The following is a 27,044-nucleotide window of genomic DNA, read 5'->3' on the forward strand; positions in this document are numbered from 1 at the left end:
GGTGCATGCCACCATGTCCAGCTGATTTTTAAATTTTTTGTAGAGACCAGTTCTTACTATGTTGCCCAGGCTGGTCTTGAACTCCTGGCTTCAAGATATCCTCCCAAAGGACTGAGATTATAGTTGTGAGTTGCTGCTCTCAGCCAACATACTTTCAATGTTCATCCATGTCGTAGCATGAATCGGAACTTCATTCATTTTTATTGTCAAGTAATATTCCATTCTATGGAATATTCATTACATTCTATAGAACATTTCCATTTTATTTGTCATCGGACACTCAGGCTGTTTCCACTCCTGAGCTACTACGAATAATACTACTAAGCATTCATATACCAGTTTTTGTGTGAACGTTAAGTTTCCAATTATCTTGGGTATATACGTAAGGATATATATAAGGAGGTCCCCAAAGGCCTGTCAGAGGCCCTTTCAGCTTTGCCCATTGGATGAGGTGTCCCAGGACGGGAGGAAGAGGACACTCCTCCTGTCACCCCTCCCTTTGCCAGCAGCTGAGGTCTCCTCCTGCCCAATCCCACCCAATCTCCTTTCTCAGATGAGGACCCGGCATCCTAGTTTCCAGGACTAGTCGACAGGAAACACGCCAAGTGCTAGGAGGGCAGATGGACAGGGTCTCACCCCCAAAGATCAAATGGTCTAGGAGCATTTCACACACACAAGAATTTGAATGAACTGAAAACTTCCTGTTTCATTAGATTAAAAACCTGTACTTTGCTCAGCCAATAACTGGGACACAGTATCAAGAGATTTTCATGCCATTTCTGGGTGTGGAAGATGGCCTGGGAAATGAAGTTGAAACCCCCAAATTCAGGAAATTACTTGGGGGCAGCAGCAGCCCTCCCAGAGGTGACTGGCCAAGGCCACTAAAACCTTGCTGTCTACTCTGGGCAGCCTCTCTGAACTTCTGGGAGGAGCTCTTCAGATCTAGCTTAGCTCAGGCTCCAGAGATACAGGTGCCCCTCAATCTTGGGGGGCCTTAGGAACTAATCAATGCAAAAACAGGATCTGAGGCTGGAGCAACAGGAAGAAAAGATACCCCAGAACAGTGGTCAGTGCTGTGGGAAAGCACACTGGGCTGGAGAAAGGCCACAGGGCAGACTCCCCTCTGAAGGGCCTGGGAACCCGAGGCCCTCCTTCTCTACAGGCCTGCCCTGCCCACCCCTGCATGTGTTCTTCCCACTACCTTAGCCCTCTTGGGTGTTTCCCTAGGAAAGTTAATATGGGTGACAAAGTTATGAGACCTTAGTGGCCTCAACCAGTGTACAGTTACATAACACCCACACAGGCACACTTCTGCGTTCCTGGGAAACAAGGACATGTGAGGTGAAACTGCCTGTGAGTCCACTGTTACTAGGCCACTGGGAACACCCACTTGTGCACAAGCAACCCAGGGGCCTTCCCTTTGGCGGGGGTGACTCAGCCCCTACCTGTGGAGGGAAATATGACCAAACCCACCAGACCCCAACTCTCACAAGCCAGGTCACCTCGAGCAAGGGCAGAGAAATACCTGGGGGAACCCAGCTGAGTCTCAAAATATTTGTAAGTTTTGTCTGCTTACAGACTCCAGTGCTGGGCAAAAACCATTTGATGGAAGGGAGGTCTGCCCGTTCTGATGTAACCATGGCCACTACACCAAGTGACTCTTCGTAAAACTTGAAGCTACGTTATCCTCAAATGGTGCTGAGATATGACAGTCAGGGGTGTGAGTGGAACACTTTCTGAAAGGCCTGTCTCCCTGGCAACAGACCTGCGCACTGATTGCTGCTGTGGAAACTGACACCCCAGCCTCATCACCCAGTGTCTCCCTGGAGACTGAGCTACACCAAGCTCTGGTACCTACATCTCCAATCTGGCAGCCCCCTGCCCTGCCTCTTTACAGCCCCTTCTCACACCAACAGGAAGGACTTGGAAAGATAGACTCTATAGATAGATTTTTAAACTTACAAAAATAAGAGACTCCCCACAAAAAACTCCAAATCACCAATACATTTATTTGCGGGAGATGAGGTCAAATCTTACCATGAACTTTAAAACTGGGTAGGACTACAGACACTGATCTGCCCAACCTCTGGGTATTCACAACTGCACAGGTAACCAGATCCTGTACGCGAGGCATCACCATTAAACAGATGAGCATTAGATGAGGAGGACACATTCTGAGTAGTTGCATGATTTCCCATTCAGAGGCAGGTGCTGCCCTCATATCAGAAAAGTAGTGTTGAGAAAAACACAGGCAGAGCCTGGCCATTTGCCTCCTAGCACAGGCCTAGACATGATGGTGGCCACGTGCCAGGGGACCACACCCTATGTACAAAGCAGGAGAATGATGCTCCCAGCTGAGCTGCAGGATGGGCGCTGGGCTGACTGGAGGGGTAGACGGGGTGGGGTCTGACCCCATTAGCCTTTCCCCATCCAACCTGGGCCCCCATAAGCCATTCTCTGGCCCTCTGCACAAGACAGACTCAGCAAATCTGCGAGGTATGGGGATTCTGCCAACTCCCCACCTCGCCTCACCTTCCCTAGGTCTGCCGGGTGACCCAATCCACTGGGTGCAGCCCCACCCCCGCTCAACCCCACATCTGGACAGACACATGGCAAATATGGAACTGAAGCCCAGCTGGGCTGGAGCACATCTGGTTGTTGTTGGGTTGGAGTCGTCTTGCAGGTGTCCCAAGGTGGTCAGGCCTCACCCACGGTGGCCAGGTTGAGACCGTGTTTTTTAGATGATTCAGGTTACTCCAGGGCAAAGCATGATCCTGATGACACCCGGCGGAAAAGCAGGCTGGAGCCTCGGAAGAGCTGGCCCTGGACCAGAAGGAAAAGTAGGGTGAGTGAAAGGGAGGCCACGCTTCCTTGTCCCTCTGAGAGGAAGCCAGTGTCAGGCAAAGAAGGGTCCAGGAGCTCAAAGACCCAGCTCCGGGGTGGACGGCCTCGGCCTACATCCCTGGAGGGCAGAATCTGCCTGTGTTGAAGCAGAAGGGAGCGGTTCATTTCCTGCCCAGGGGTGTCTTTGGGGCTACTCTGTAGGAGAGCCCTAGAGAGGAGGCTCATTGCCCCTCTTGCTTCAGAGCCCAAGTGGTCTAGGACTCTTTCAGTCTCACAGGGAGGACGAGACACACTCACGCTGACCAGGGCCACTGGGAAGAACTGCGGCTCTCCTCCCTGCTTCCCTCCCATCTGTCCTCTTCTCAGCCTTGAGGCCACTCAGAGCTCTGGCTCCCTCCGGGCCACTGCCCCGTTTCACTGCGAGGCAAATCAAGGCCAGGAAAAGGCAAGGTTCTGCCCTCGGCCAAAGCCTGGACCCCTGACTGCTGGGCCCAAGAGCTCCAGCTAGGGAGAGGTAGCTTCGGTACAGAACACGAGAACCCAAGGCTGGTACTGCTGCCAGGTCCCCACGTGGCCCAGCCCCACCCACAGGCTCTCCTGGGCCCAGGAATGTCCTGCAGGAGGGAGGAGACGGTTTCCAATGCCAGCCGCCCTAACAACCCAGGAACTCAGCTCAACTGGTTACAGACCTCGAATTTTCAGCCCATGTTACTTGAAGGAGAAGCAGTTCTTGGGCTTTACCACCTGCCACCTGGGCCAGAGTTCTCTTATCCTTATCCTAAGAGTCTTTAAGACTCAAAGAAGAAAAGGTCTTGTCTGATGTATAATCTTAAAATAAACCCACACTTAGCCACCTCAAATCCTTTCTGAAATTATGTAAGATGAAAACTTAAATGCCTTATAGATACCAAGTATCTCCTCACAATATTAAATTCCATGAAACCACTTATCTTTGCATGCAATGAAGCATCCACAAAACCATTTCAGCTGAAAGATGTAGCAAAGAACAGGAAAGGCCTCCCCTCCGTCCAGTGCTTGCTCACCTGCACACTCAGGTACTTCCAGCAGTGAATCCAGGATTTGAACACCGGGGAGTAAGGGGGGAGCCCAGCTTGCAGCCTGCCAGGGAAGGAGAGTGTAGATGCAAAGAACAGTGGAAGACAGCCAGCCACGGGAAAGCCACTTCAAGAAGGAATGCCTTCAGGCTACCACCCATCCACACCCTGACCCCTGACACCACAGTTTACCCCAGGGGGTACTGGGAAATCCCAGCGGAAGCCAGGGTGCCTGGCAGGCCAAGCCTACACACAGAGCAGGTGGGAGGGGGCAAAGTGCTGGAAGGGCTCGGTGGGTCTCCCCCACCCCACAGCCTTGGTAGGTAGAGTGGCAAGTAGAGGGGCGCACACCTACCCGCAGTTGTTCACAGCCATGAGGTCGCCAACTAGCAGGAAGGGGTAGGTCAGCATGCTCACTGCAATCTGAAACCCAGAGAGGCCTGAGTGCCAGTGACCCACCCCGGCCCAGGGAGCAGGGACACACCACGCCAACACCCTGTACCAAGACCTGCCTCCAGCCATTACCAGGGTTGGCCTCCTAGGCCCCACTTGGGTCCGCAAGGCAGTGGGAAGGAAGGACAGCTGGCACAACTTACCCCCATCACGAACTTGGTATAGCTCCGGATGGCCAGGGCCTGGCTGAACTGAGGAGACAGAAGGGAAGAGTGGTTTGCCACAGGCACCTCAGGATGCAGACTTCAGCAACACATGCCCTCACCCCACCCTCTGTGCTGAGCTCCTCACAAGCACGCTGCACATGCCTTTCCTGTCAGCCCTCACAGTCACTGCCCAGAGAAGGCCTGGGGGGCAGAAACGGGGTAAGTGGACTGAAGGGAGTCCCGAGAAGGAGACCCGGTAAGAGGGATCAGCTGCCGCTGCCTGTGCAACCCACTGGACTGTGAGCCTCAAGGGCTGAGCCCGTGTCTGCCTGATCAACATCCAGGGCTTGGCACGCAGTCAGTGCTAAGACAGACATGCACCCTGAAACCCAAAGACGAATCCTGGCCTGTGGGGTGAGGTGAGGGCAAGTCCAGGCTTATCGCCACCTCCACCTCAGCAAGCTTTTCCCCCTTCAGACCCCAACTCCTCAAATCCTGCTTTGCTGAAGCAAACAGCTCCTAGTGAGGAAAGGTGACTCCCCCACCCTCAGCTTCCTGTGGAGCGGCCATCCCACCAGATCGATGGCCTGGGTTCTTGGTCAGAGATTTGCTCAGATGTCTGCTTGAGTGGCTTTGACAGCCCGGCAGCCTCACCTCGGCCTTTAAGCCACATACAGAAAAGCACTCGAAAAACACTTTAGACAAATCTGTTGACTGCTGTTGTTGCTGATGTAAGCACGGCAGCCTCTGGTCAGACAGCTGCCCACCTAGACGAGAAACCACTTAGCGGTGCACTCCTGGCCACCCTTGCTCTGTATGTGACAGCAGCAGCTTACCCACCCACAAGGCCCCCCGAGAAGGGGCAGAACTGCAGGAATGTACCACTGTGATTGCAGATGGGGTGGGTCTCTATGGAGCCACTTTAATTTGCTTACATTGAAAGGCCAGTGAAGACTCACCTGCCCAGGTCAAGTGGCCAGTCTCCCTGCAAGCAGAGGCTCCCATCTGGGATGGGGCACTCCTCACCACACAGAACAGACATGTACCACACACACACACACATGCTGAACATGACCCCCTTCCCACCCAGGTGATTCTGGCAGACACGTCCCCAGGCCCTCCTAGCCTCCTGGGAGGGAAAGCCACTTCAAGAAGGAATGCCATCCTTCTTGAAGGTGATCCCCACTGTGAGAATGTCTGGACACTGCAATTCCCAGCCATCGCTGCTCCCTACCTCTTATCTTGGTTCAGGCAGAACCAGTCAACCCCTCAGGTACCTGGATGGCCTTCCTCAACAAGTGCTGTGTAAAAGGACCAGGCCTTCCTATGCCTGACCCGACCTGCTGAAAGGTCTATGTATACTAGGCTGTGTAGACCACAGCTAACAAAATAGGAGGGTGTATCGGACTGTACACTTCCTAGCAGATCTGAAAAAACTCAGAGGAATGCACCCTTGGCCTGGCCAGGGATCTAATTCCAGCCCTGTCAGTTCCAGCTGAGTGACTCTGGAGAGCCCAGAGCCTCTCCAGAATTTGTGATCTCTGGGTCTCGATTTCTGTATTGGTAAACGAACATTATACCTGCCCTGTTCCCTTCACAACTAGGATGCCATCAGATCAAAGGCCATAACGTTCACAAAAGGGTTTTAAAAAGCAAAAGACGTGACGCAAAGGTCAAGAGGTGATCACTATTAGCTGGTCTATCTTCTGACTTCCTGAGCCCTAGTTGGGTCACTGCCTCGGAGCAGCCTTAGATAAGCTGGGGTCTGTTTCTAAGGCTGCCCAGGGACAAGCATTCCATTAATTCCTCCCAGGTCTGGGTACTAATCTGGAATCTCGCCTCTTGAGGCCATTCTCCCCTTAGACAAAGATGACTCCAGGGATAATGAGAGGTCCTCTCTCACCCTCCGGGCCTGATGCTCAGAATCCTAGAATCCTTGAGTTTGTCCCAGACCCTGGGCATCAGCAGTACACGGAAAGAAGGACAAGTCCTTGTTCCAACCAACCTGGGAACCTGGATTCTGGTCGTTTCCCAGCCCCCCTGGGGTGTCACTCACGCTGTCATCCACCAGGTAGGCATTGATGAAGTGGGCCAGCAGGTTACAGCCCCACAAGAAAACCACATCGCCCAGGAGGTGAGGGATTAATCCACTAAAAAACAAGGTAAGCAGAGATGAGCAGAAGAGGGAGAGGAGCAGTTCCTGGGGGCTCCACACCCAGGAAGCAGGCAGGGATGTTCCAAGCTCAAAATCTTAGCATATCCAATGGCATAGCCTTAGAAAGGAGGCCTGCAGGGTCCAGCAGCTATGCACACTGGGAAGGTAGTGCTCCTTTTCCCATGGGGAGGTGTTCTATGCCGCTTTGGATGCCATAAATTAGCTAACAGTCTCAAGCAGTTTTCAAACCACAGAAGCCAGGGATCAAGATGTGAATACTGCCAAATTTGGAATTTCCAAATGCAGATAACAAGAGTGCCGACGTGTTGGTAATTTTCTCCTGGCCTCTTTACCTAACCAACTCTCAGAAGACACACTGCTCAATGCATCTGTTCTCTTTGCCCCTGAAAATATTCTATCAAAAAGATTCTATGCAAGCATTTACAAGGAGGGCTAACTTTTTAAGTGATGGTCTTTAGGATAAACAGCTCTATAAACTGCTAAGGAAGGTTCCCCAAGATGCAGTGCTGAGGGCAAAAGGCCAGTTTGAGGTCAGTGAGTCCCATGTGCCTCTTGTGTTTTTTACAATGTGTTTGCTTGTTTAGGTACAGAGTGCCCTGGGAGGCTCGCCAGGAGAAGGATGGCTGTCTCCTGGGAGGAGAAGCAGAATTTTTGTTTTTGAATTAAAAAAAAAAATCTTATATTTGAAAAACTCAAAAGAATATATGTAATACATCTATGAAGAGTATTAATAAAAGGAACCTCTGTGAATGCAATTTCTAATCTTGTCGTCCCTGCCTGTGCTCAGATTGACTTTGTGCTATACCCTTTGGTGCTTTCTATGCACTGTAACATGTATGAGTATCACCTGTTCCAAAATCACATGGGGAGAAAGAACCCAAAGAGTAGGCATCTGTTGTGCGGGAATCCTATTCACACACCAGAAGAGAACTACGCAGTGTGAAAAATGCCAGAGGTGGTCATGTGCAGTGTTTCAAGATGGGTGGCTGTTTCTGTAGAGCAGCCATTGGCTGGGGTCCCGGGGCTGCCCCTTTGGCAGGGCACATGGTCCCTGAGGGCCACAGATGCCCTGCACTTTGTCACCTCACATCCAACTTACTTCACCTCTAAAGAAAGCACATACTGAAAAGACTATGTTCAGAAAGAATAAAGCACAGACAGAACCCAGAAGCCAGGCTTGATGAGTTGTTTTTTGACTTGCTGTTTTAAGGTCTAGGCGATGACATACATGCTGATAGGTATGTCACAAATGTTGGTTTGTTACCAGGTACATGTGCAAATATATGTATGTATAAATACTTACACATACATATATGTGTGTGTGTGAATATAAATCAGAGTTTCTCAACCTTGGCACTATTGACATTTTGGGCTGAATAATTTTTTTTTTCCCCAAGAGACAGGGTCTCACTCTATCACCCAGGCTGGAGTGCAGTGGTGCAACCATAGCTCACTGCAGTCTCCAACTCCTGGGCTCAAGCCATCCTCCCACCTCAGCCTCCCGGGTAGCTAGGACTACAGGTGCATGCCGCCACGCCCAACTAATTTTTAAAAACATTTTTGTAGAGACAGAAGTCTCACTATGTTGCTCAGGCTGGTCTTGAACTCCTGGCCTCAAGTAATCCTCCTGCCTCGGTCTCCTGACAGCTGCAGAAACCACTGAGACTAATCCCAAGTAACTGGGATCACAGATGCAAGCAACGACACCTGACTGAATAAGTCTTTGTTGCGGGGCTGTCCTGTGTACTGTAGGATGTTTAGCAGCGTCTCTGGCCTCTACCCACTAGATGCCAGTTGTGACAACCACAAGATGTCTCCAGACACTGCCGATGTTCCCTGGGGAGCAAAATCACCTCCTGCTGAGAACCGTATATATATTTCTGTATTATATACACACACATGCACCTACAAGTAGTCACTAATTGGTTAAACAAGGGGCCATAAATAAAAAACATCTCACAAACTGGAAAACCATGATATAAAGACTTCTTATGAATAATATGGAGCCCTGTATCTAGTACAGCAGATACTGTTGTATACCATGTGTCTATCACGTTTGTGACATACTTATCAGCATGTATGTCACTGCCTAGACCTTAAAACGGCAAATCAAAATACAACTCATCAAGCCTGGCTTCTGTCTGCACTTTATTCTTTCTGAACTTAGTCTTTTCAGTATGTGCTTTCTTTAGAGGTGAAGTACACTGGATGTGACGTGACGAAGTACAGGGTGTCTGCGGCCCTCAGAGACCATGTGCCCTGCCAAAGAAGCAGGTCCTGGGTCCTGGCCGATGGATGCTCTACAGAAAGAACCACTCAGCAGGACAAGATTTTCTGGCTTTTCAAGAGATGCCAGAAATGTGGATTTTTGTGCAACATATCTTAAATGTTAACGTCAACAACTAATTTGTCAGAAAAGCAATGTCAAACAGAATCCACTGGCTGTGGTCAGCCTGTGAGCTTCCAGAGCTCCACCCTCAGTCCAAGTCAGATTTTCAGTCATGTTTTAGCAGTGAGGCCAAGGACTATGCAGTGACTTAGCTCATGAAGACCAGCCCCACACCCACCACAACTGGATGAGGCCCAGTGGGGCTGGTCAGTTCATCTCCCCCATGTACTAGACACACAGTTCCACTTTTACATGAGCCATGGCCTGAAAAGGGCTAAGCAGCTTGGACACGCTATGGAGCTCTAGAGAGCTGGCTGCAGCACTCAGGCTAGGGCAGGGCCATGTAGTTAAGTCCCAGGCCAGCAGCTGTGGTCTGAGAGGTTGAGGACACACCTGTTAGCAGAGCCATGCCCGTGGCCAGTTATGGGGTGTATAAACTCACGTACACAAAGAATCCCAGCAGCCCTTCCTCTTTGAAAATCTTCCCAATGGAGCTCAGCACACCACTGTGAAGAAGGCAAGACAGAGATACAGGGTCATGCAGTCACCTACCAGAAGCCCACCCGTTGGTGTGGGGCTGAGCCCACCAGTTCTGCTCAAATCCAGCCAGTCCTGGCGGGGATGGGGAAGACTATTACCATGAAGAACCAAGTAGAAAGGCAAAGAGCGCTTGTTCAGGGTGAGGAGGAGTTTACACAGTTCACGGAGACTGGGGAAGCCCAACCACCCATGGGAGCAGCCCACTAGCAGTCCTCTACTGGTGTTTTCTGTGAGATAGGAGTTTAGGAATGCATCTCCTGACTTGGGCCACTGCTGCAGAGGCGGCAGGCCCTTCTCTTACCCGGCCCTCACACTTATCTCTGGTTAAACAACCCTCTAGCAGAGGAGCCCATAGGCCTGCCCAAGAGTAAGAGCAGGAGGGGGTAGTAAGCAAAGAGAAGTACTTTCCCAGAGGGCAGAGAAAGAATACAGGGCCCTGCAGGAGGAGGCACTGGAACCAGCCTAGGAGAAGACATCTGGCACTCCTCAGCAGGGAGCCGGGGACTCATGCCCTGGCCACTGCACCCTGTTAGAGATGAGAGGACAAGCTGGATGAGAGGACAGGCTGTGGGTTCTTGGGTGTGAAATGCCAAGGAAGCTCAATAACAACCTACTAACAGAGGGAGCCAGTGGAAGGCAAAGCCCTGGGTAGCCCCGGTCCCAGATCACCCCAGCCCTGCCAGGCCCGGCCCCACCACTCAGAACAGTGGTGGCCAGATTATACCCTTCTGGTCCCAACTACCAACCTCATAATCAGTCTAGGGGAATGGGCCAATTTCCCATTAATGACCCCAAAATGAGGCACCATGGCAGCTGAGCTTCCTGGGATGATGGCCCCGCAGGACAGCTGCAAAAAACACTGACCCCAGGAAATGAGAATCTTAAGAGAGGAAGGGCAACCCAGGTGTGTCCTTCACACATGCCTCCAAGACCCACCTCCGTGTCAACACATATGCCCCTGGCACCTGCCCAGGGCTGCACGCAGCAGATCTAGGTGAGGGTCTGGTACACAATGGAAGGGATGAGCCCCAAGCCCATGGGGTGGATGGCTTCTTCATAGGGGATAAAAAGAGCTATCAGCCTATGAGGGCCGGGAAAATCGTTAGAGCATTACTTCGGGAGTCCAAAAGGAGACCCCAGCTCAGTCCTAAGTGGCAGAATCAGCTCTGGGGCCAGAAATCCTAATCCAAGCTGACTACAATCCCACTCACCCCTCTGCAAAGGCATCTAGGCTCATCTAGGGCTGCCCTTCATAAGAGATGAAGAAGAGAAAATGCCCCTGGACAGACTATTGAAGCCACTGCCACATTCCTCAGAAGCCAGGCAGCAGGCTGAACTCACACAGCACTAGGGCAGAAAAGGTGCAGCAACCAGCCCCAGCACGGCCTGCCCTGGCTGACTCTGAAAGGGTAACAGGGCCACTCTGCCAGTCCCAAGAGTTACCCACCTGTACTTGGCCTCCCGTCCCACAAACTGGACCATGCAGCGCATTGAGATGACTGAGGAAAAAAAAGAAAACACACACAGGTGATGTGGTGGGCCACACCTCATAATGCTCCAGCCACCGGGTGCCAGGTGCAGAGTGGCCACTGAACAACGTGGCCTATTCAGAGAGCAGGAGAGGAAGAGGGCCTTTCGGATTCCCTGTTACACCCCATGACCACAGCATGCCATTTCTACTGCCTGGGAAGAGCCCCACCTCCCTTTGGAAAGAATTCCAATCTCTCCTCAGTGAGGTGGGTTCCAGTAGAATACCCCCAACCCCACTACCACTTCCCAACAGGTCTACGGCTGTCTATGTACAGTCCACGAGGGGGCGCCCCTCACCCCACGCCCCCGACCTCAGCTTAGATACAGTCTCGGGGGAAGGGGGGTGGCTTACCATGCAGGGGGTGGGCCAACATGCGGGACACACACTGCATCATCATCTCGTAGGAGGTCTGGAAGAGAGCATGGGGTGGGGACTCGCCACCCTCGGCCTGTCTCTGGAACTGGCCCTCGAGGGGAGCTACAAGTGCTCAGGAGGGAGAAACCTGTCCCAGGGACTGCACATGGGGTCGGTCTGCCAAGGATGGCTCCACCTGTTGCCCACTCCCCAGTCCCCCACCCAGGAGTGCTGTCGGGTCCCAGGCTAGGCCCAACAATGGCTGAGAAGGCTTTCCGGGGTTCCCGGCACATCCAGGCCAGGGCTTCTTCCCTTACCATCCCACCCATGCATGCACAAGGACCCAACTCTTCGACTTGTCAATGACCCGCCCAACTTGGGGGTGAGAAATCATCAGGCTCCCCTCCACGCACCTCTCCCTCTCCAACTCTCAACACCCACCTCCTTCACAACTTTCTTCAGGGAAGTCTTCATATCATCCTTGTTGGAAACCTGCTCAATCTCATCTGGAGGGAAAACCTGAAACAGAGAAGGGAAAGAACCAAGTTCAGCTACGCCTCTTCCATGGAACTCTTCGGGGACTTGGGCGGCAGGAACCAGCTCCAAATATTTCCTCTGCAGTGTCTATTGGCTGGGCCCACCTCAGGTAACCTCCAGGTCTGGAGCTTGGGGGAAAAAGAAAGCCACTATCTGGTGTCACAGCTGTGAGAAAGCAGAACTGTGGGGTGGGAGCTCCCCCATGGGGCTGGAGTGAAGCCCCCAATGGTCTGGGAAGGAGGAGGCAAGACCAGGGTAACTGGCTGCTGCAGGGGTGGCTGGGAATATGAGGAAACCTCGGGCGACTGTTCCTGGCTTTGTGTGGGCTCACCTTCTTCATGCTACCCCGAGTCACAGTAGAGAGGGCGTTGGACATCAGCCGGGGGCTCAGGCCTCGGAACAGCCCTATCTTACCATCCACTTGCACAATGTACTTGGCTGTAAGAAAACAGAGGTGGCAGAGGAGTCACACCCAGTTCAGGGGCACCCACTCCTGGGTCACACACACCCAGACCAGGCTCGGCTTGTCCTTCAGGTAACTGCTGACTACAGGCACAGAAGGTAACATCTGTCCAGGACCTGGAAGCAGTCAGGCCCTAACCCCCAAATGTCTTCTAGCCCATTTCTTTTAGTAAAGGCCTCAAAATGTATTTCTGACAAACAAGTTCATATATTTTCTTCCTTCCTTCCCTCCCTCCCTTTTTTTTTTTTTTTTTTTTTGCTTTAAAAACTTTACTTGGCAAACTCAGCCATGATTTCTCAACTCAGCAACTTAAATGCTGCAACACAGAAAACAATTCTGTTACTTAAAAATTACATTTTTCTTGAGGAAAAGAAAATAGGAAAAACCAAGAAACTGCCCGCAGGGAATGATGAAGTCTTCAACCTAAAGGAGGGAAAAAGGAAAAGAAAGGGCTCCCAGAAGATAGGCTCAAGAACGCCCCCTGCACATGCCACGGCCAGGGCAGTCTCCACCCTGTCACTGTGCTACACCCAGGATACCACCTGGCACCTGTTGGCATTGATTAGTCAAGGGAAAAACAAGTCTATGGAGAAGTAACTAAAACAGGAGCACCAATGAACAATTCCATAGAATAAACTTAAATGTTATGAAAGCTAGACCCTACCTGTGTGAGTTAGTGTTTCTTTCACTAGGGTCTGTCTTTCTAAGGATACGATTCATTGTTTTCTATCAACATTTTAAACATGTTTTAAATGGCAGGGTGGTATTTTTATAAACCTGTGCATCTGGAAGCTAGCAGAACATTCTCTCAGACAGCATGCTCCCCCTGTTAGACCATGACTTTAGCTCTCTGGCACCGCGCAGAGGCAGGAAGAAGCAAATATGCCTTTTGCTCCTCCGCAGATGTCGGCCAGCCCAGCAATTCAATGCCACAGCTAGCATGGGTTTTTCATGAGGCTGAGAACACCTGTTACCTGTATATGTGATTGCCTGAGATGAGGGTGGGCTGGAAGGAGAGGAGGAGGAGGGGAGGGGATGCTGGGTGACTTGGCAAGGAGCCCTCTTCACAGAGTGAACAGGCAAAAGGAAAATTTGCTTTGGGGGAGGGTGGATCCTAGTGAGGAGAGGGAGCCTCAGGACCTCTGTTTGTGATCCTGAGCAAAACATCTACCCTCTTCCATCTGCCCACCTGTAAAAAAAGAAGGAATAAGGACCGTCATTTCTCTCCATTTCTGAGAGAACTGAGGAACAAGTGAGAGCGGAGGGAGGCGTGCTGAAATGCCTGCAGGGGCCTCTGTGGGTCCCAGGGCCTCCCTCATTCTGGGTCTTTCTGCAGTGCCAGGAAACCCTCTGGGAAGTTCTTTCTTCTACACCATAGAATGTCATGACAGCTGCAGTACTTTCAGCCATGACAAGTAGAGGAGCAGACACTGTCCACACTGTACCAGAGAGCCAAATGGCGGGTCCCCTCTCTGACTCCAGAGTAGGCCTGGTGTCCAGAGATCCCCAACAGACATCTGCTCACACCTAGATTAAAGCTACATTTATATAAACCAGGCTGGGGGCACGCCTGAGAACTCTGCTCATCCTCAAAAGAGACAGTTAAGATGGGGGTCAAGTTCCCTCTGCTCTAAGTCCTTTTGGGAATGGCTGTGTCACATGAATAGAGATGATCTGGGCTCTAACCTCGCCTCTCAGAACACAGCACGTGCAACCAGATCCAGAAAAAGCCCCGTGCAGGGCCGCAGCCATCTGCCCCGGCTGCCTTACCTCTCTGTATACTGCCTCACTACACAATGGTGGGGTGCCTTCCTACTTCTGTCATTCCCCTCTCCACTACGCTGACAATTTTTAAGTAAAAAACAACACAAACACATTTCCTCACAAGATGACACATTCCACCTGGCCCTAGACTCTGCACTCAACAACACAGGGACAAAACTGGAAGAGAAATATGACACCCAATTCTGCCAACAGCATGTGAAATGGAAAAGGTAAGACAGAGGCCAAGCCCCAAGTTACTCAACAGAAAGATAGATTCTGGAGAATATTCTAGAAAACCAAACAGGTAAGAGCAGAGGTGCAGGAAACTGGAGGGGATTTGCCTGCAATGGAACTCCAGCTGTGAACACGGAGAAAAAGGGCACATTTAAAGAAGGCCTTCATCATGGTCATCTGGTGAGGGTAGGGACTGGGAGAGGGACAGTGAGGGTGAACATGAAAAGGCCCTGGCCAGACGGCACCTGTGGGCCAGGTGATGGGCAGCAGAGGCAGCAAGGTGGGCTTCTTGATGACAGTTGGGGAGCTTGCAGGAAGGCCTGGGCAGGAGAAGCTGACCTTACTTTGCAGACAAGGGGTGCAGCCAGGCCACAGCAGGTAAGTGGCCCGCCCAACCTCACGCAGCACACAGAAGTGAAGCTGCAATTCACTGCACACCATTCTGTAACCAACAGATGGAGACACCAGAGTGAGTGAGCACCACTCACTGCCTGAGGAATGCAGGGGAAACAAGACACCCAGGTGGGATAAAAGAAAAAAACTCAGGAGGACCCCCCCAGCCTCCTGCTGGAGTAGCAGGGCCAGGCTGCTCACAGGACAAAAGGAAATCACCCCCACGCATGTTCCAGGCACAACCCGGGGCAGCAGAAATAATAGGGACCAGTGTCCTGGATTGGCCCCTCTCTCAGGCACCTGTGTCTGTCCCCTCCTGCTATCTGGGCTGGCAGCTGGCAGCTACAGGCAGAGGAGCTGGACCAAAGCTGTATGGTTCACCTGCTCGCACCCCGACACCATGTCCTCTCTGTACACGCTTAGATCCCCTCCTCCATGCCAGCTCGACTCTGCGTGCCATGCTGCGCAGTGGGTTCCCCAGGGCCAGCTGGTCCTGCTCCCCACCTGAGGCCTCTTTTCTGTTGGTGTGGGCTTTCCTGCTTGGGAGGCACACTCACCGTAGGTGAAGAAGCTCGGCAGATAGAGGACCTTCCTCCCCAGCACATTGGTCCCAAGGGTGGGGGGCATCGGCTCATGACCCACCTTCAGAATTAACAAAGACAAAGGGACGCTCAGAGTCTCGTGGTGATTCAGCCTCACCACCTCTCCTCACACCTCTTGTCCCCTTTGCTTAACTCTTCTCCCACAAATTCTAATGTGGCTCTCGTTCATGGTTTCCCCATCAAAGCATACCAGAAAGCTCGTCAGTGTCTCTAACCATTGGCAGCACGTAAACTCCCAATCAACAGAAATGCCTGGTCCCAGACACTGTCCAACCACAATCCAAGTCACACCCACACCCCAACATTCTTACATTCAAATCCCAAATATTCCCAGTAGAGAAACCTCCATTTGTATGTACTGCAAACCCTACTCCCATCTCAGAACAAATCTCAGTTATTCTCATCTCCAGATGAAAAACTTCATTCCAACCTCAAATCCAAATGTGGCAATAAGAAAATACATCATACCCAAACCTCAGACAGGTCAGCCATTAAGTCATCTATTCCAAAGTGCACCCCAAACTCAAATTTCTTACCAAATCTACTGCAGACACCTCCATGTCTATTCCTCCCATTCCCAGGCTTAGCAAACTGTTACCTCAAATTCCAGCTGCTCCTCAAACATATCCTTAGCTGCGTTCTCACCTCAATCACCCTACATCCCTGTGACAAAACGACCCCCTCATTTCTGTAGGGCTATGATAGTTCTTGCTGTACAGATGCTTCTTATATCTGAAATATTTATTTATTTATTTATTTTTTTGAGATGGAGTTTCACTCTTGTTGCCCAGGATGGAGTGCAATGGCGTGCTCTCAGCTCACCGCAACCTCCACCTCCCGGGTTCAAGTGATTCTCCTACCCCAGCCTCCCGAGTAGCTGGGAATACAGGCACCCGCCACCATACCCGGCAAATTTTTTGTATTTTTAGTAGAGACGGGGTTTCTCCATGTTGGTCAGGCTGGTCTCGAACTCCCGACCTCAGGTGATCCACCCGCCTCGGCCTCCCAAAGTGCTGGGATTACAGGCATGAGCCACTGCGCCCAGCCTGAAATATTTATTAAACCCGCGGGTGGGTGAAGGACCATCCATATCCATGTGAGGAGCAGGAAGTCTCTGTCGAGGGGTGAGAGCCCCTGCTGCCAGGGAGGAGGCAAGGTGTCAAGGAGACCAGCACCTAGGTGGGGAGTGAGAAGGCCCCTTCCTCCCTTGGCAAGGGGCCAGGATACCAGCCCCGTGCCCTCTAAGCAGGCCAGCTGGGCCCATGGACCACAGCGATTCCTCTGACATGTGGGAGAGGATTTGGCCTGCAGCTGTGGGAGGCAGTAGAAGTGGCAAGTTAGAAAGCGCTACCTTGTAAACTGGATTAGGTATGCTTCCAGTGCTTTTTGGGATCAACCCTGTCCCCTTTTGCCTTTATCAAGCAAGTGCTTTTGAAAGTTCAGGCTATCTCCTATGGATCTGATTCTGAGATGCCTAACAGATTAATGATTGTAAATTTAAAAACTCCTCTATGATGGGGACTGTCTTTAAAAGAAAAAAATTTTGACCCAGTGGAGCAAAGGAGGAAAGGGGTGAGTCAGCTGACCCAGGCAGTGAGTACTTCCCTTCTAGACCTTTTCCCTTCTGGGTTAAAAGCTCCAAGGTTGTTCTGAATTAAGTTTTGTCTTGATCTGTGTTCTCTTAAATACAGGTGGTATTCCTTTATTCCTCCACTCCAAATCGCCACAACTGCTCTTTTGCTGTCCTTACCCAGTTTAGTCAACACTATTTGGGAGTCCCACTGACCCCAATTTCATACTTACATTTGTAACGTTATCCCATATCCCCATGGCTCCCAAATCTGTTGAATCTATTTTCTTAACTTCTATTGGGTTATCATAGGCACACTGGCTGTATCTCACCCCCATTCCTCCTGCCTTCAAGTTTTAATTATTTGTTCCCAAGTCATTAAACCCAATTTCAACCTCAAATCTGTTAACCCAGTCCTAACTACGGCAAATGCTGTGGCCCTATATCAGATACCAGCAGGGACAGTCTGTCATCTTAAAATCTCCGACTCCCAAACCTGACAGCCACATGCACTAATCTAAGGCACTGCATTCTTACGCACCTAATCTAGACAATCCCCAAATCTGTCACTCCACTCCTGACACCCCCACTCCCAGTAATTTGCCTTTCTGCAAGTTATTACTCTGATTCCCAAACTATACCCATTGCAGATCTTACCCTAATATATGTTACACTCAACACCAGCTGGGTTCAAATCAGACAGGCACCTCTGGTCCTTCAACAGGGCTCATCCATCCTTACCTGCCCACCATCTAGTTCTTCTCACGCTTTGGTGTCCTTCATTCCCCCATTCCCTTCCCAAACCACCCTCATTTCAATGTTCTTTCAAACCAGATCTGCCATCGTCCAAATGATGAAGCCACTTCTTCACTTCCCTCACACTAAGCCCTTGTGCTCCAGTATCCTTCACTCCACAGACTCTCCCACCTGTGCCCTAAAATCCTAGCCCTCACTCAGTCTCATTCCATCAGTTTCCAGAACCCTCACTTCTCAGGTCCCACCAGTTCCAAAGCACCAATTTATCTCCCAAACTTCAAGTTCAACTGCTGTAAATACAATCTTAACCCTGTAAGACAGCCCTCATTCCCAAATCACAACCAAATGCCAGTCTGGTCTACACCTTCCGCCATCAACAATTTTCAAATCTGTCACAATTAGGGTCTAGTCAGGCACCTTGATGCCCCTGACTGAATCTCCTCATTCCTTGTCATATTCCTGGTCACACCCACAAATCTATTACCATTCCTCGGATCCCAGATTTCAATTACTCTCATTCTCAAGGCCTTCTCATTCCAGTTGTATTTTGCATTCTCTCGGTTCAATTATAGAGATGGTAAAATCTGACACCCACCTGCCTCAACTCAAATCTTGGATGGGTCTCCAATTCAATTTTTACCTTCCTCCCCCCACGCTTCTTAACTGGAAAATTCTGGCCTAATGACCCCCATCAAAACTGTACCCATCCCAGCCACACCCACCTAATTCTCACACCTCCACACGCCCTTCATTCCAGCTCACTCCTCAAGCAGCACACTTCATCTGTACCGCATTGCTGGCCACCACCAAATCTGCCAAGTGCCTATGCATCCCTCTGTTCCAGAGACATCCCTACCTCGGTCTCAATTTCTGGTAGTCCCTACCTATCCTGCCACCTATGTCTCCACTGTCCCTTCTGCCCAATTTCAATACTCCCGTGCCCCTTCTCCTCATCTGCCCAGATACAAGCACCGTGATTCCTCTCTCTGACCCCAACTATGACTTCCATTTCCTCCTCCAAATGCGTCATCCCCCTTCCCCGCTTAAAGTCTCCTCCTAGCTCCCCTCTCTAGACAAATCGCTGCCACTCCCCTCCCCCAATGCTGGCCCTATCTGTTCCCCTCCCCCCATACGCGTCACCCTGTCCCCTCCTCCTACCAAATCCGTCGTCGCCATCAAATCCAGAGCCCCCATCTCCGGTCAACCGATAGCATTCCCCTGCAAAAGTCTTTGCCTTCGCACTCTCCCACCAAATTAAATCACAATGCAACCCAAGACCTCCGTCTCCTCTGTCCACCCCCAGTCTGGTGTCCTTCTTTCCCTCCTAAATTTCTGGCCCTGGCGCCCACTTTGTCCCCACCCCAAGACGTTTTAAATCCATCTCTATCAAATCCAGAGCCTCCGTTCCCCTCTACCCCAATTATGTGCTCCTCATTCTCTAAACACTTTGCCTGGGCCCCCAACCTTCCTCCCCATCTCTTTACCCAAACTTCTTGCCCCTCCCCCAATTCTATTGCTTCTTCCCTCGCCCCAAATTCGCTCTCTTCCCTATCCCAAGTCCATCGTCCCCACTCCTTTATCTCCCAAATATGTTTTTCCAGCCCATCGCTCCCTCCTTGGCACTCCCCCAAATCGCTTGTTCCTTCCACCCTCTCCCATATCTGTTATTACTCTAACCCCTTCGTCTCCTTTCTGTATCCTAAAACCCGTGACCCCTGCGTTCCCAACTCCCTCACGGCTTCCCTCCCATCCCACCCACTCGGCCCCCCAAACTCGCCGTCCCCACCCCTCTCCCCAAATCCGTCGCCATTGACCGCCCGCCCCAATCCTCCAAATCCTGGCCTGTCACCTTCACATCAGCCTCCCATCTCCCTACGGCGCCTCTGGTCCCCCACCTGGATGAGCAGCTTCACGTAGAGCAGGGGATGGCTGAGCGCCGTCACGCCCGCGCCCAGTGCCACGAAAAGAGCCTCAGTGGTCGGGGCGTTGTCCCCAGACCCCAGGCCCCCTGACCCGCCATCCATCCTGCGGGCCGAGGGCTGAGCCGCAGGCCGAGGGTGGCGAGGATGTGCGCGGTGCGCGGGCGGTGGATCGCGAGCTCGAGCCTCGACCCCCGCCGCCGCTCCGCCGCGAGCTCCGGCTCCAGCTCCGGCTCCCGCCATCCCCGCGGCACCGCCGCGAGCCCAGGGCGCCACTTCCGGGTCCGAAGCTCCCATGGCGCCCGGCGGCGAGGTCACTCCCCGTCACGTGACGGGGCCACGCCCCCTCACCGGCGTCAGGGGGCGGGGCCGGGGCGCACCACTCCAGGCCGCGGGGGAGCTCGGGAGCGTGGCGCGGCGGGTGGGACACGCCGGATGTGGCTCCCCGGCCGGTTGGAGGCCTAGCAGGACACTGGGCTGCGGGCCGGGGGTCAATGGTGGCGGGCAGCCGGGGCCCCAGGCTCGGGAGCTGTGGCGGCAGCCGCAGGCCGGGGCGCTCCCCCGGGATGCCCAGAGGACGCGGGGGCGGGGTTCGGCGCCTCTGGCTGCCAGACGTCCCCAATATGGTCTGAGGCGCTTCCAAGCCACCTCCCTGGCTTCGGGAGTTTTCTCTGCAGTTCTCTGCCCGCCCCTTTGCGGCCCAGATCCCAGTCGCCGCGGCCTGCGTGGAACTCTGCGCGAGCTGAATCTCCTGCTGCAGGACGAGCCCCGACCCCGAGCCCGATCCCCTCCGCGGTCCCAGCCTCTTTGTCCGATCCCATTTTCCATCTCCTCTGCCAGGAATGCTCTCCCAACCAGAGCAAATCCAGATGTCCCCTCGGCGACTGTGGGCACCCTCCCCAGCTGTGGAGCCTTCGCACGCCTTCCTCAGAGTCCGTGGTTGTAAAATTTGTTTTGCTCTAAAGTATTTGACTGTCGCCCTCACTAGATCCTGAGGGTTTTAGTGAGTCCCTCAGTGTGAGCACACGCAGGCACTGCTAGGCGCCTGTAGTTGATTCTTAGTTAATACAAGTGAATAATCACAACTAGACCTTAAATTGCAGGGACTATGTGACAGGCACTTTTTAAAATGCTTTACACGTGTTGATTTAAGTGTAATCGTCACAAGAACCCTGCGAGGAAGATAGGACAGCAAGTGCCCTGTTCCTGTTTGTAAACGTGCCCGACACTCTGCAACAACACCTACAACAGAACCCTGCTAGTTTTGGGGGTTCGCAATAAAAGTTTCTGTTTGAATGGATCCTAGAGTGTGCAGGGACACAGCAATGGAAGACCTGGTCCCTTTGTCTGTACTTAGTCTATAGCCAGTTCATTGTGAGAAATTTCTTTAGATCGACACCTGCCACTGTTAGTCCGGGTTTCCCAGTCTGTCCTTTCTAACTCCCTTCCTGCCTTACCCCCTAAAAAGCTACCTCCCCTCTTCCCACTCCTGATAATGAACACTATGTACTTTCCACGTTCAAAGCATGCCACACTCCCTCTCTCCCTCACCTTGACCTCCCTAACCCAGGCTTGTCCTAGTGAAATCACTTGCAAAGCCTGCTAGCCCTTTCAACTTGCTGTGTTTTCTCCATCAAACACAATTTTCATCAAACATCCCCCAGGAGCACCTTAAATGACTTCCTTTTGCCTAGGTTCTGATTTAGCTTTCTCAATAAGGACCTCAAAGTCAAGTTCCTAGTGCCACACTAACTCTCTACCCAGAAGAGGCGATAGGTTTTAGTTTGGGGGTGGGGGGTGGGGGTAGGGGAGGATGATTTACTTCCCCATCCTTCTGAAACTTCCTCACAAGAACCTTTTCCTTCTTTGGGCTTTTCGTCCCCATTTTTCTCCAACTGTCTGTTTTTCTTTCTGAACTTGGCTGTTCACTGTTGAGCCTTTTACTCTGCCTTACATGGTCACCTAACTTTGGGCCTATACTGTATTTGGCCCTTTCAAACTGTAGTTTCATGTGAAGCAGCAACTTTGTGTTGTCTTGCATTGTTTTGTATCTTCCACAACATCAGATATAGGACTGTGCACATAGTACATGTTCAGTAAAGTATTTCTAAATGATCGAACAATTTCTCCAAGTGAAGAAATTGAAGGAAAAATAGATCAGCCAAACCAGTTAGACCCGTAGGGTACCAAGCAGAAGCAAATGTTAAACTGCACAGTAGCTGTATTTCTACAACTCAGGGCTCACAGAGACTCCAAGAGGAAGAAAAAAAGAATCCTCACAATAAAAAATGTATGAGCCGCTCAAAGAAACGTGCCATCATGAGAGAGAATGGGCAAAACAGGAAGAACTTGAGATAATAGAACCATCTCAAAGAAAATTAAAAGGAAAGAAGTAGGTTTCAAATGAAGGCAAAGATAAATAATAGGAAGTACTAGTAAAAAAACAGGAATTGTAAAGGAAAAAAAAAAAAAAACAGGTGTATTTGAAAAGGTGCCAAACAGAACATCTAGAAATGAAAAGTATACTCACTGAAATGATTGAATGAAAGAAAATCTTCCTCAGCAGTCAAGCTACTGAGCAACCTGGCAATAAACCTTTAGAGCTATAAAGGAGTTAGCTCTGGCCAGGCGCGGTGGCTCACACCTGTAATCTCAGCACTTTGGGAGGCCGAGGCGGGTGGATCACCTGAGGTTGAGACCAGCCTGGCCAACATGGTGAAACCCCATCTCTACTAAAAATACAAAAATTAGCTGGGCATGGTGGCGCATCCCTGCAGTCCCAGCTACTCGGGAGGCTGAGGCAGGAGAATCAGTTGAACCCAGGAGGCAGAGGTTGCAGTGAGACGAGATCACGCCACTGCACTCCAGCCTGGACGATAAGAGTGAAACTCCATCTCAAAAAAAAAAAAAAAAGGCTGTAAGCTCTGGGCTTGGGTAGTGCCCCCCACTTCGGTGCCACCACCCTCTGCATATGCCACCTCACATATGCAGTGCTGACCACACTGCACTGTGACTGCCTGTTTTCTTGTCAGTCTCCCTTGTTAGACTGTAAGCTCTTTGACAGCCAGGACTGTTCTATTCATAGTTGAGCCCCAAGCCTGGCTCAATGCCTGGCACATGATAGGAACACAACAAATATTACTAGAAAATGAATGACTAAGCAAAAACACTCTCCAAAATTGTACAGTTTTTTATGGTAGCACTAATTACAGCATCAAAACTTTAGGAAGATCCATGTGCCCGATAGGATCAAGCAAAAGGAAAAAAGTTAACAGGAAATAAGACTCGTAGATCTTGAGAACTGCCAAGAATACAGACCATCCCAGGTCCCTGGAATCCTGTGGGATATGTTGTAATGAAAAGTAAATGCAAATTAGTAAGTACCCACCATTGCAATTAATTTGACATCATACTGATCCAGTCAGGAGGGAACTGAGGTGATATCAAGGGTGGCATCAGAGTTCTGGCCTCACCTGATGTTTTCTGCTGTTAACAGAATACTACAGACTGGGTAAGTTATAAAAAAAGAAACTTATTTCTCACAGTTCTGGAGGCAGAGAAGTCCAAAAACGTGGCATCAGCGTCTGGGGAGGGTCATCCCATGGCAGAAGGTGGAAGGCGGAGTGAGCACACTAGACAGAGAGATCAAACGGGGGCTGAACTTGTCCTTTTTTCTGAAGCCCATTCTTGAGATAACTAATCCACTCCTGAGATAGGAGCATTAATCTCCTCTTAAAGTTCCCATCGTTAATACCATTACATTGACAGTTAAATTTCAACTTGAGTTTTGGCAGGAACATTTAAACCATAGCTCCAGGGAAGGTGCACAAGGTGTAAGGAGAATCAACCTTGGTGTAAAGAAGATGGGCTCATTTAGATGTAGGATTCCTGTTTACTAGTTTTGGGTGAGAACTAGTTCCGGTTGCTGCCTCTGATCACCTGCTTGTCTGGGGTGAGGGCGAGGTGGGAGTGGAAACACTGGCTTTTCTTCTGTCTTGGATCCCTGGGGTCCCACACTCAGACATCAACCCCACCCAGAAGCCAAGCTGCAAAAGGAGCCAACTTTAGGTCCTGGTTCCAATTCCACTTGCCTCTGCCTCTCCCCACCCTCTTAAAAAGAAAACAACGAGCCTGGGCGTGGTGGCTCACGCCTGTAATCCCAGTACTTTGGGAGGCCGAGGCGGGTGGATCACCTGAGGTCAGGAGTTTGAGACCAGCGCTGGACCAACATGGAGAAACCCCGTCTCTACTAAAAATACAAAATTAGCCGGGCGTGGTGGCGCATGCCTGTAATCCCAGCTACTTGGAAGGCTGAGGCAGGAGGATCGCTTGAACCCGGGAGGCAGAGGTTGCGGTGAGCCAAGATCATGCCATTGCTCTCCAGCCTGGGCAACAAGAGCAAAACTCCATCTAAAAAGCAATAAATAAATAAATAAAAAGAAAACAACGACAACATAGGATTATACTGAACAATTATGTATGTATGTATGTATGTATGTATGTATGTATGTATTTATGAAAGTCTTACTCTGTTGCCCAGGCTGGAGTGCAGTGCCAAGATCTCAGCTCACTGCAACCTCCACCTCCCAGTTCAAGCAATTCTTGTGCCTCAGCCTCCTGAGTAGCTGGGATTACAAGTGGTTACCACCACACCTGGCTGATTTTTGTATTTTTAGTAGAGAAGAGGTTTCACCCTGTTGGCCAAGTTGATCTCAAACTCCTGAGCTCAAGTGATCCACCTGCCTTAGCCTCCCAAAGTGCTGTGATTATAGGCATGAGCCACCGTGCCCAGCCTGAAAAATTTTAATATGTAAATTCAATTAATTGTCTTATAGTCAGGGACTCTTCTGCTAAGTGAAGTGAGGCAGGCTGCACAGGTGTTCAACTCTGCCTGACACTGTTGTTTGCTTTACAAGTATTAACTCCTCTTACTATTACAGTATGGGGCCAGGGCTACGATGATTATCCTCATTCTACAGATGAGGAAACTGAGATCCAGAGAGGCTAAGTAACTTCCTCAGGATCACACAGCTAATAAGAGGTGGAGCCAGGGTTTGAGTCCAGCTCTGCCTGAATGTGATGCCCTACACTCTTGAATGGAGGGCAAAGACAGAAAATGGACAAGCATGCAAAGTGATGACCCTGGACCTCCAGCTTCTGCTGGCAGGCAGGCCAGTGACTTCAAGGGTATTGCTGACACAAAGGTCTTCTGGATGTACAGGCTGTGAAGAGAGCAAGATTTCAGCAGTTGAGACACACACCCTGGTGGCTCACATGTACTAACGACACCCAAAGTGGGTACCATGTATATGCAAGCCAGAGGACACCCTGATGCCAGCCTCACTCTGGTCTTCCTCATTCATGTCATCATAACACCTGTGGAGACAGCCCCTTCTTTTTTGTTTTTTTTTGGGTGGTGGGGGGAATAGAATTTCGCTCTTGTCACCCAGGCTGGAGTGCAATGGTACAGTCTCGGCTCACTGAAATCTCCACCTCCTGGGTTCAAGTGATTCTCTTGCCTCAGCCTTCTGAGTAGCTGGGCTTACAGGCTTGCACTGCCACGGCTGGCTAATTTTTGTATTTTTAGTAGAGACGGGGTTTCACCATGTTGGCCAGGCTGGTCTCAAACTCCTGACCACAGGTGATCCGGCTGCCTCAGCCTCCCAAAGTGCTGGGGTCACAGGCATGAGCCACCGCACCTGGCCTGAGACAGCCCCTTCTTAAAGGGTCATTACTTTCCCTTTGAAATTACACTCTGCAGCCATGTCTGTCCTTGGGAGCTCTGCAGTTGCTCACTTCTCTAGAAACTCTACCTGGTGAAGGATACTTGGGAATGGGAGTCAACAGCAGCTTGCTCTGAATCCTGGCATTGCTGCTCACAGCTGTGTGGCCCTGAGAGCCTCTCTGAGCCTCTCTTTCCTTGGATGTGCAGTGTGAACAGGGGATAAGGGATGCAACAGAGTGGCAAAGTCACCACTCAATACATGCGTCTAAAATGCTGCAAAAACATCCAGGGGGAATGCCTCATCTTTGGATTTGAGAATTTCCTCTGTAAATTGCTGTAAATATTTCCCCAGCCTCCCATCACTCCCTTCTTTGTGGATGGTTCTTTATTTGTACAACCCAGCCCTTTTCTGCACAAAGCAGGTTGGTTAACTTGCCGGTGTGGGACCACTTCTACCCAAAGAGTAATAGGGACTTCTTACTAGCTGGTGAAAGCCCTGGCAGTTCTTCCCCACCCCCACCCGCACCAAGACAAAGTCTTGCTCTGTCGCCCAGGCTGGAGTGCAGTGGCGCGATCTCGGCTCACTGCAACCTCTGCCTCCCGGATTCAAGCAATTCTCCTGCCTCAGCCTCCCAAGTAGCTGGGATTACAGGTGCCCACCACCATGCCTGGCTAATTTTTTAGTAGAGACGGGGTTTCACCATGTTGGGTAGGTTGGTCTCGAACTCCTGACCTCATGATCTGCCTACCTCGGCCTCCCAAAGTGCTGGGATTACAAGCATGAGCCACTGCACCCAGCCCAGCCCCAGGAGTTCTAAGGGGACACTGAATTAAAGAAGCAGAGAATTATTATGAGATAGAGCCATTCAACTAAAAAAAAAAACACCTCTTATCCTTATTATGCTAAAAGAAGGTACATTAGAATTGCAGTCATCTCAGGAATTCTGGCATATCATGCAGGTCACCAGAAGTGTATTGGCATGAGGAATTGCTAAGCCAAATAATTGTCAAGTTTTTATTTATTATTTATTTATTTATTTTTGAGACGGAAATTCGCTCTGTCACCCAGGCTGGAGTGCAGTGGCATGATCTTGGCTCACCACGCAAGTTCCACCCGCCGGGTTCAAACGATTCTCCTGCCTCAGCCTCCTGAGTAGCTGGGATTATAGGTGCCCACCACCACACCCAGCTAATTTTTGTACTTTTAGTAGAGACAGGTTTCACCATGTTGGCTAGGCTGGTCTCGAACTCCCGACTTTAGGTGATCTGCCCGCCTCAGCCTCCCAAAGTGCTGGGATTACAGGCATGGGCCGCCACACCTGGCTAATTCCCAAGTTTTAATGGGGAAACACAGAAGACAACTTGGGACTGAGAGGCCCAAAGGCTTTGGCGTGAAACTTACAAGAGCAAAGAGGGGAAGTGAGGGCCTTTAAACTCCAAGGAGATGTGGTACGTTGCAGTGAGTCCAATACTGTCCCCATGTCAGAAAGGATCAAATGCCTGGTTTGTGTTCTGCTCTGTCATTCTCTTCGTGGAAAAAGGCAAGTCCACCTAAATCTTCTGTGACCCAGTCTGTTTATCCTAAGAGGTGAA

At 50.9% G+C, this 27,044-nt stretch overlaps 1 protein-coding gene across 2 annotated transcripts; it reads right to left on the bottom strand.

Moving 5' to 3' along the window:
* Nucleotides 1-1,989: 1,989 nt before the first annotated feature.
* On the bottom strand, nucleotides 1,990-22,618 carry MTCH1 (mitochondrial carrier 1). Of its 2 annotated transcripts, none has more exons than XM_008972304.6 (12): nucleotides 19,703-22,618; nucleotides 15,437-15,521; nucleotides 12,357-12,463; nucleotides 11,930-12,007; nucleotides 11,486-11,543; nucleotides 11,051-11,102; nucleotides 9,510-9,569; nucleotides 6,555-6,648; nucleotides 4,496-4,543; nucleotides 4,255-4,322; nucleotides 3,888-3,963; nucleotides 1,990-2,823 (listed from the first exon to the last, which is right to left on the bottom strand). In XM_008972304.6, the coding sequence occupies exons 1-12, from the start codon at nucleotides 20,021-20,023 to the stop codon at nucleotides 2,752-2,754; spliced, it is 1,119 nt and encodes a 372-aa protein (XP_008970552.4). In that variant the 5' UTR covers nucleotides 20,024-22,618; the 3' UTR covers nucleotides 1,990-2,751. The 2 variants fall into 2 exon arrangements, with proteins under 2 accessions (XP_008970552.4, XP_024784933.3); XM_024929165.4 differs by having other exon boundaries at nucleotides 6,504-6,648; nucleotides 19,703-20,070.
* Between the last annotated feature and the right edge of the window lie 4,426 nt (nucleotides 22,619-27,044).

The sequence above is a fragment of the Pan paniscus genome, chromosome 5 (assembly GCF_029289425.2).
Source record: "Pan paniscus chromosome 5, NHGRI_mPanPan1-v2.0_pri, whole genome shotgun sequence".
Classification (NCBI taxonomy): Eukaryota; Metazoa; Chordata; class Mammalia; order Primates; family Hominidae; genus Pan; species Pan paniscus.

Coding starts and splice junctions, on each gene's coding strand:
- MTCH1 (XM_024929165.4), bottom strand. CDS start 20,023: ATGGGAGCTTCGGACCCGGAAGTGGCGCCCTGGGCTCGCGGCGGTGCC. Junction 15,522..19,702: donor ACGTGAAGCTGCTCATCCAG/GTGGGGGACCAG, acceptor TTAATTCTGAAG/GTGGGTCATGAGCCGATGCC. Junction 12,008..12,356: donor CTCGGGGTAGCATGAAGAAG/GTGAGCCCACAC, acceptor TCTCTGTTTCAG/GTTTTCCCTCCAGATGAGAT.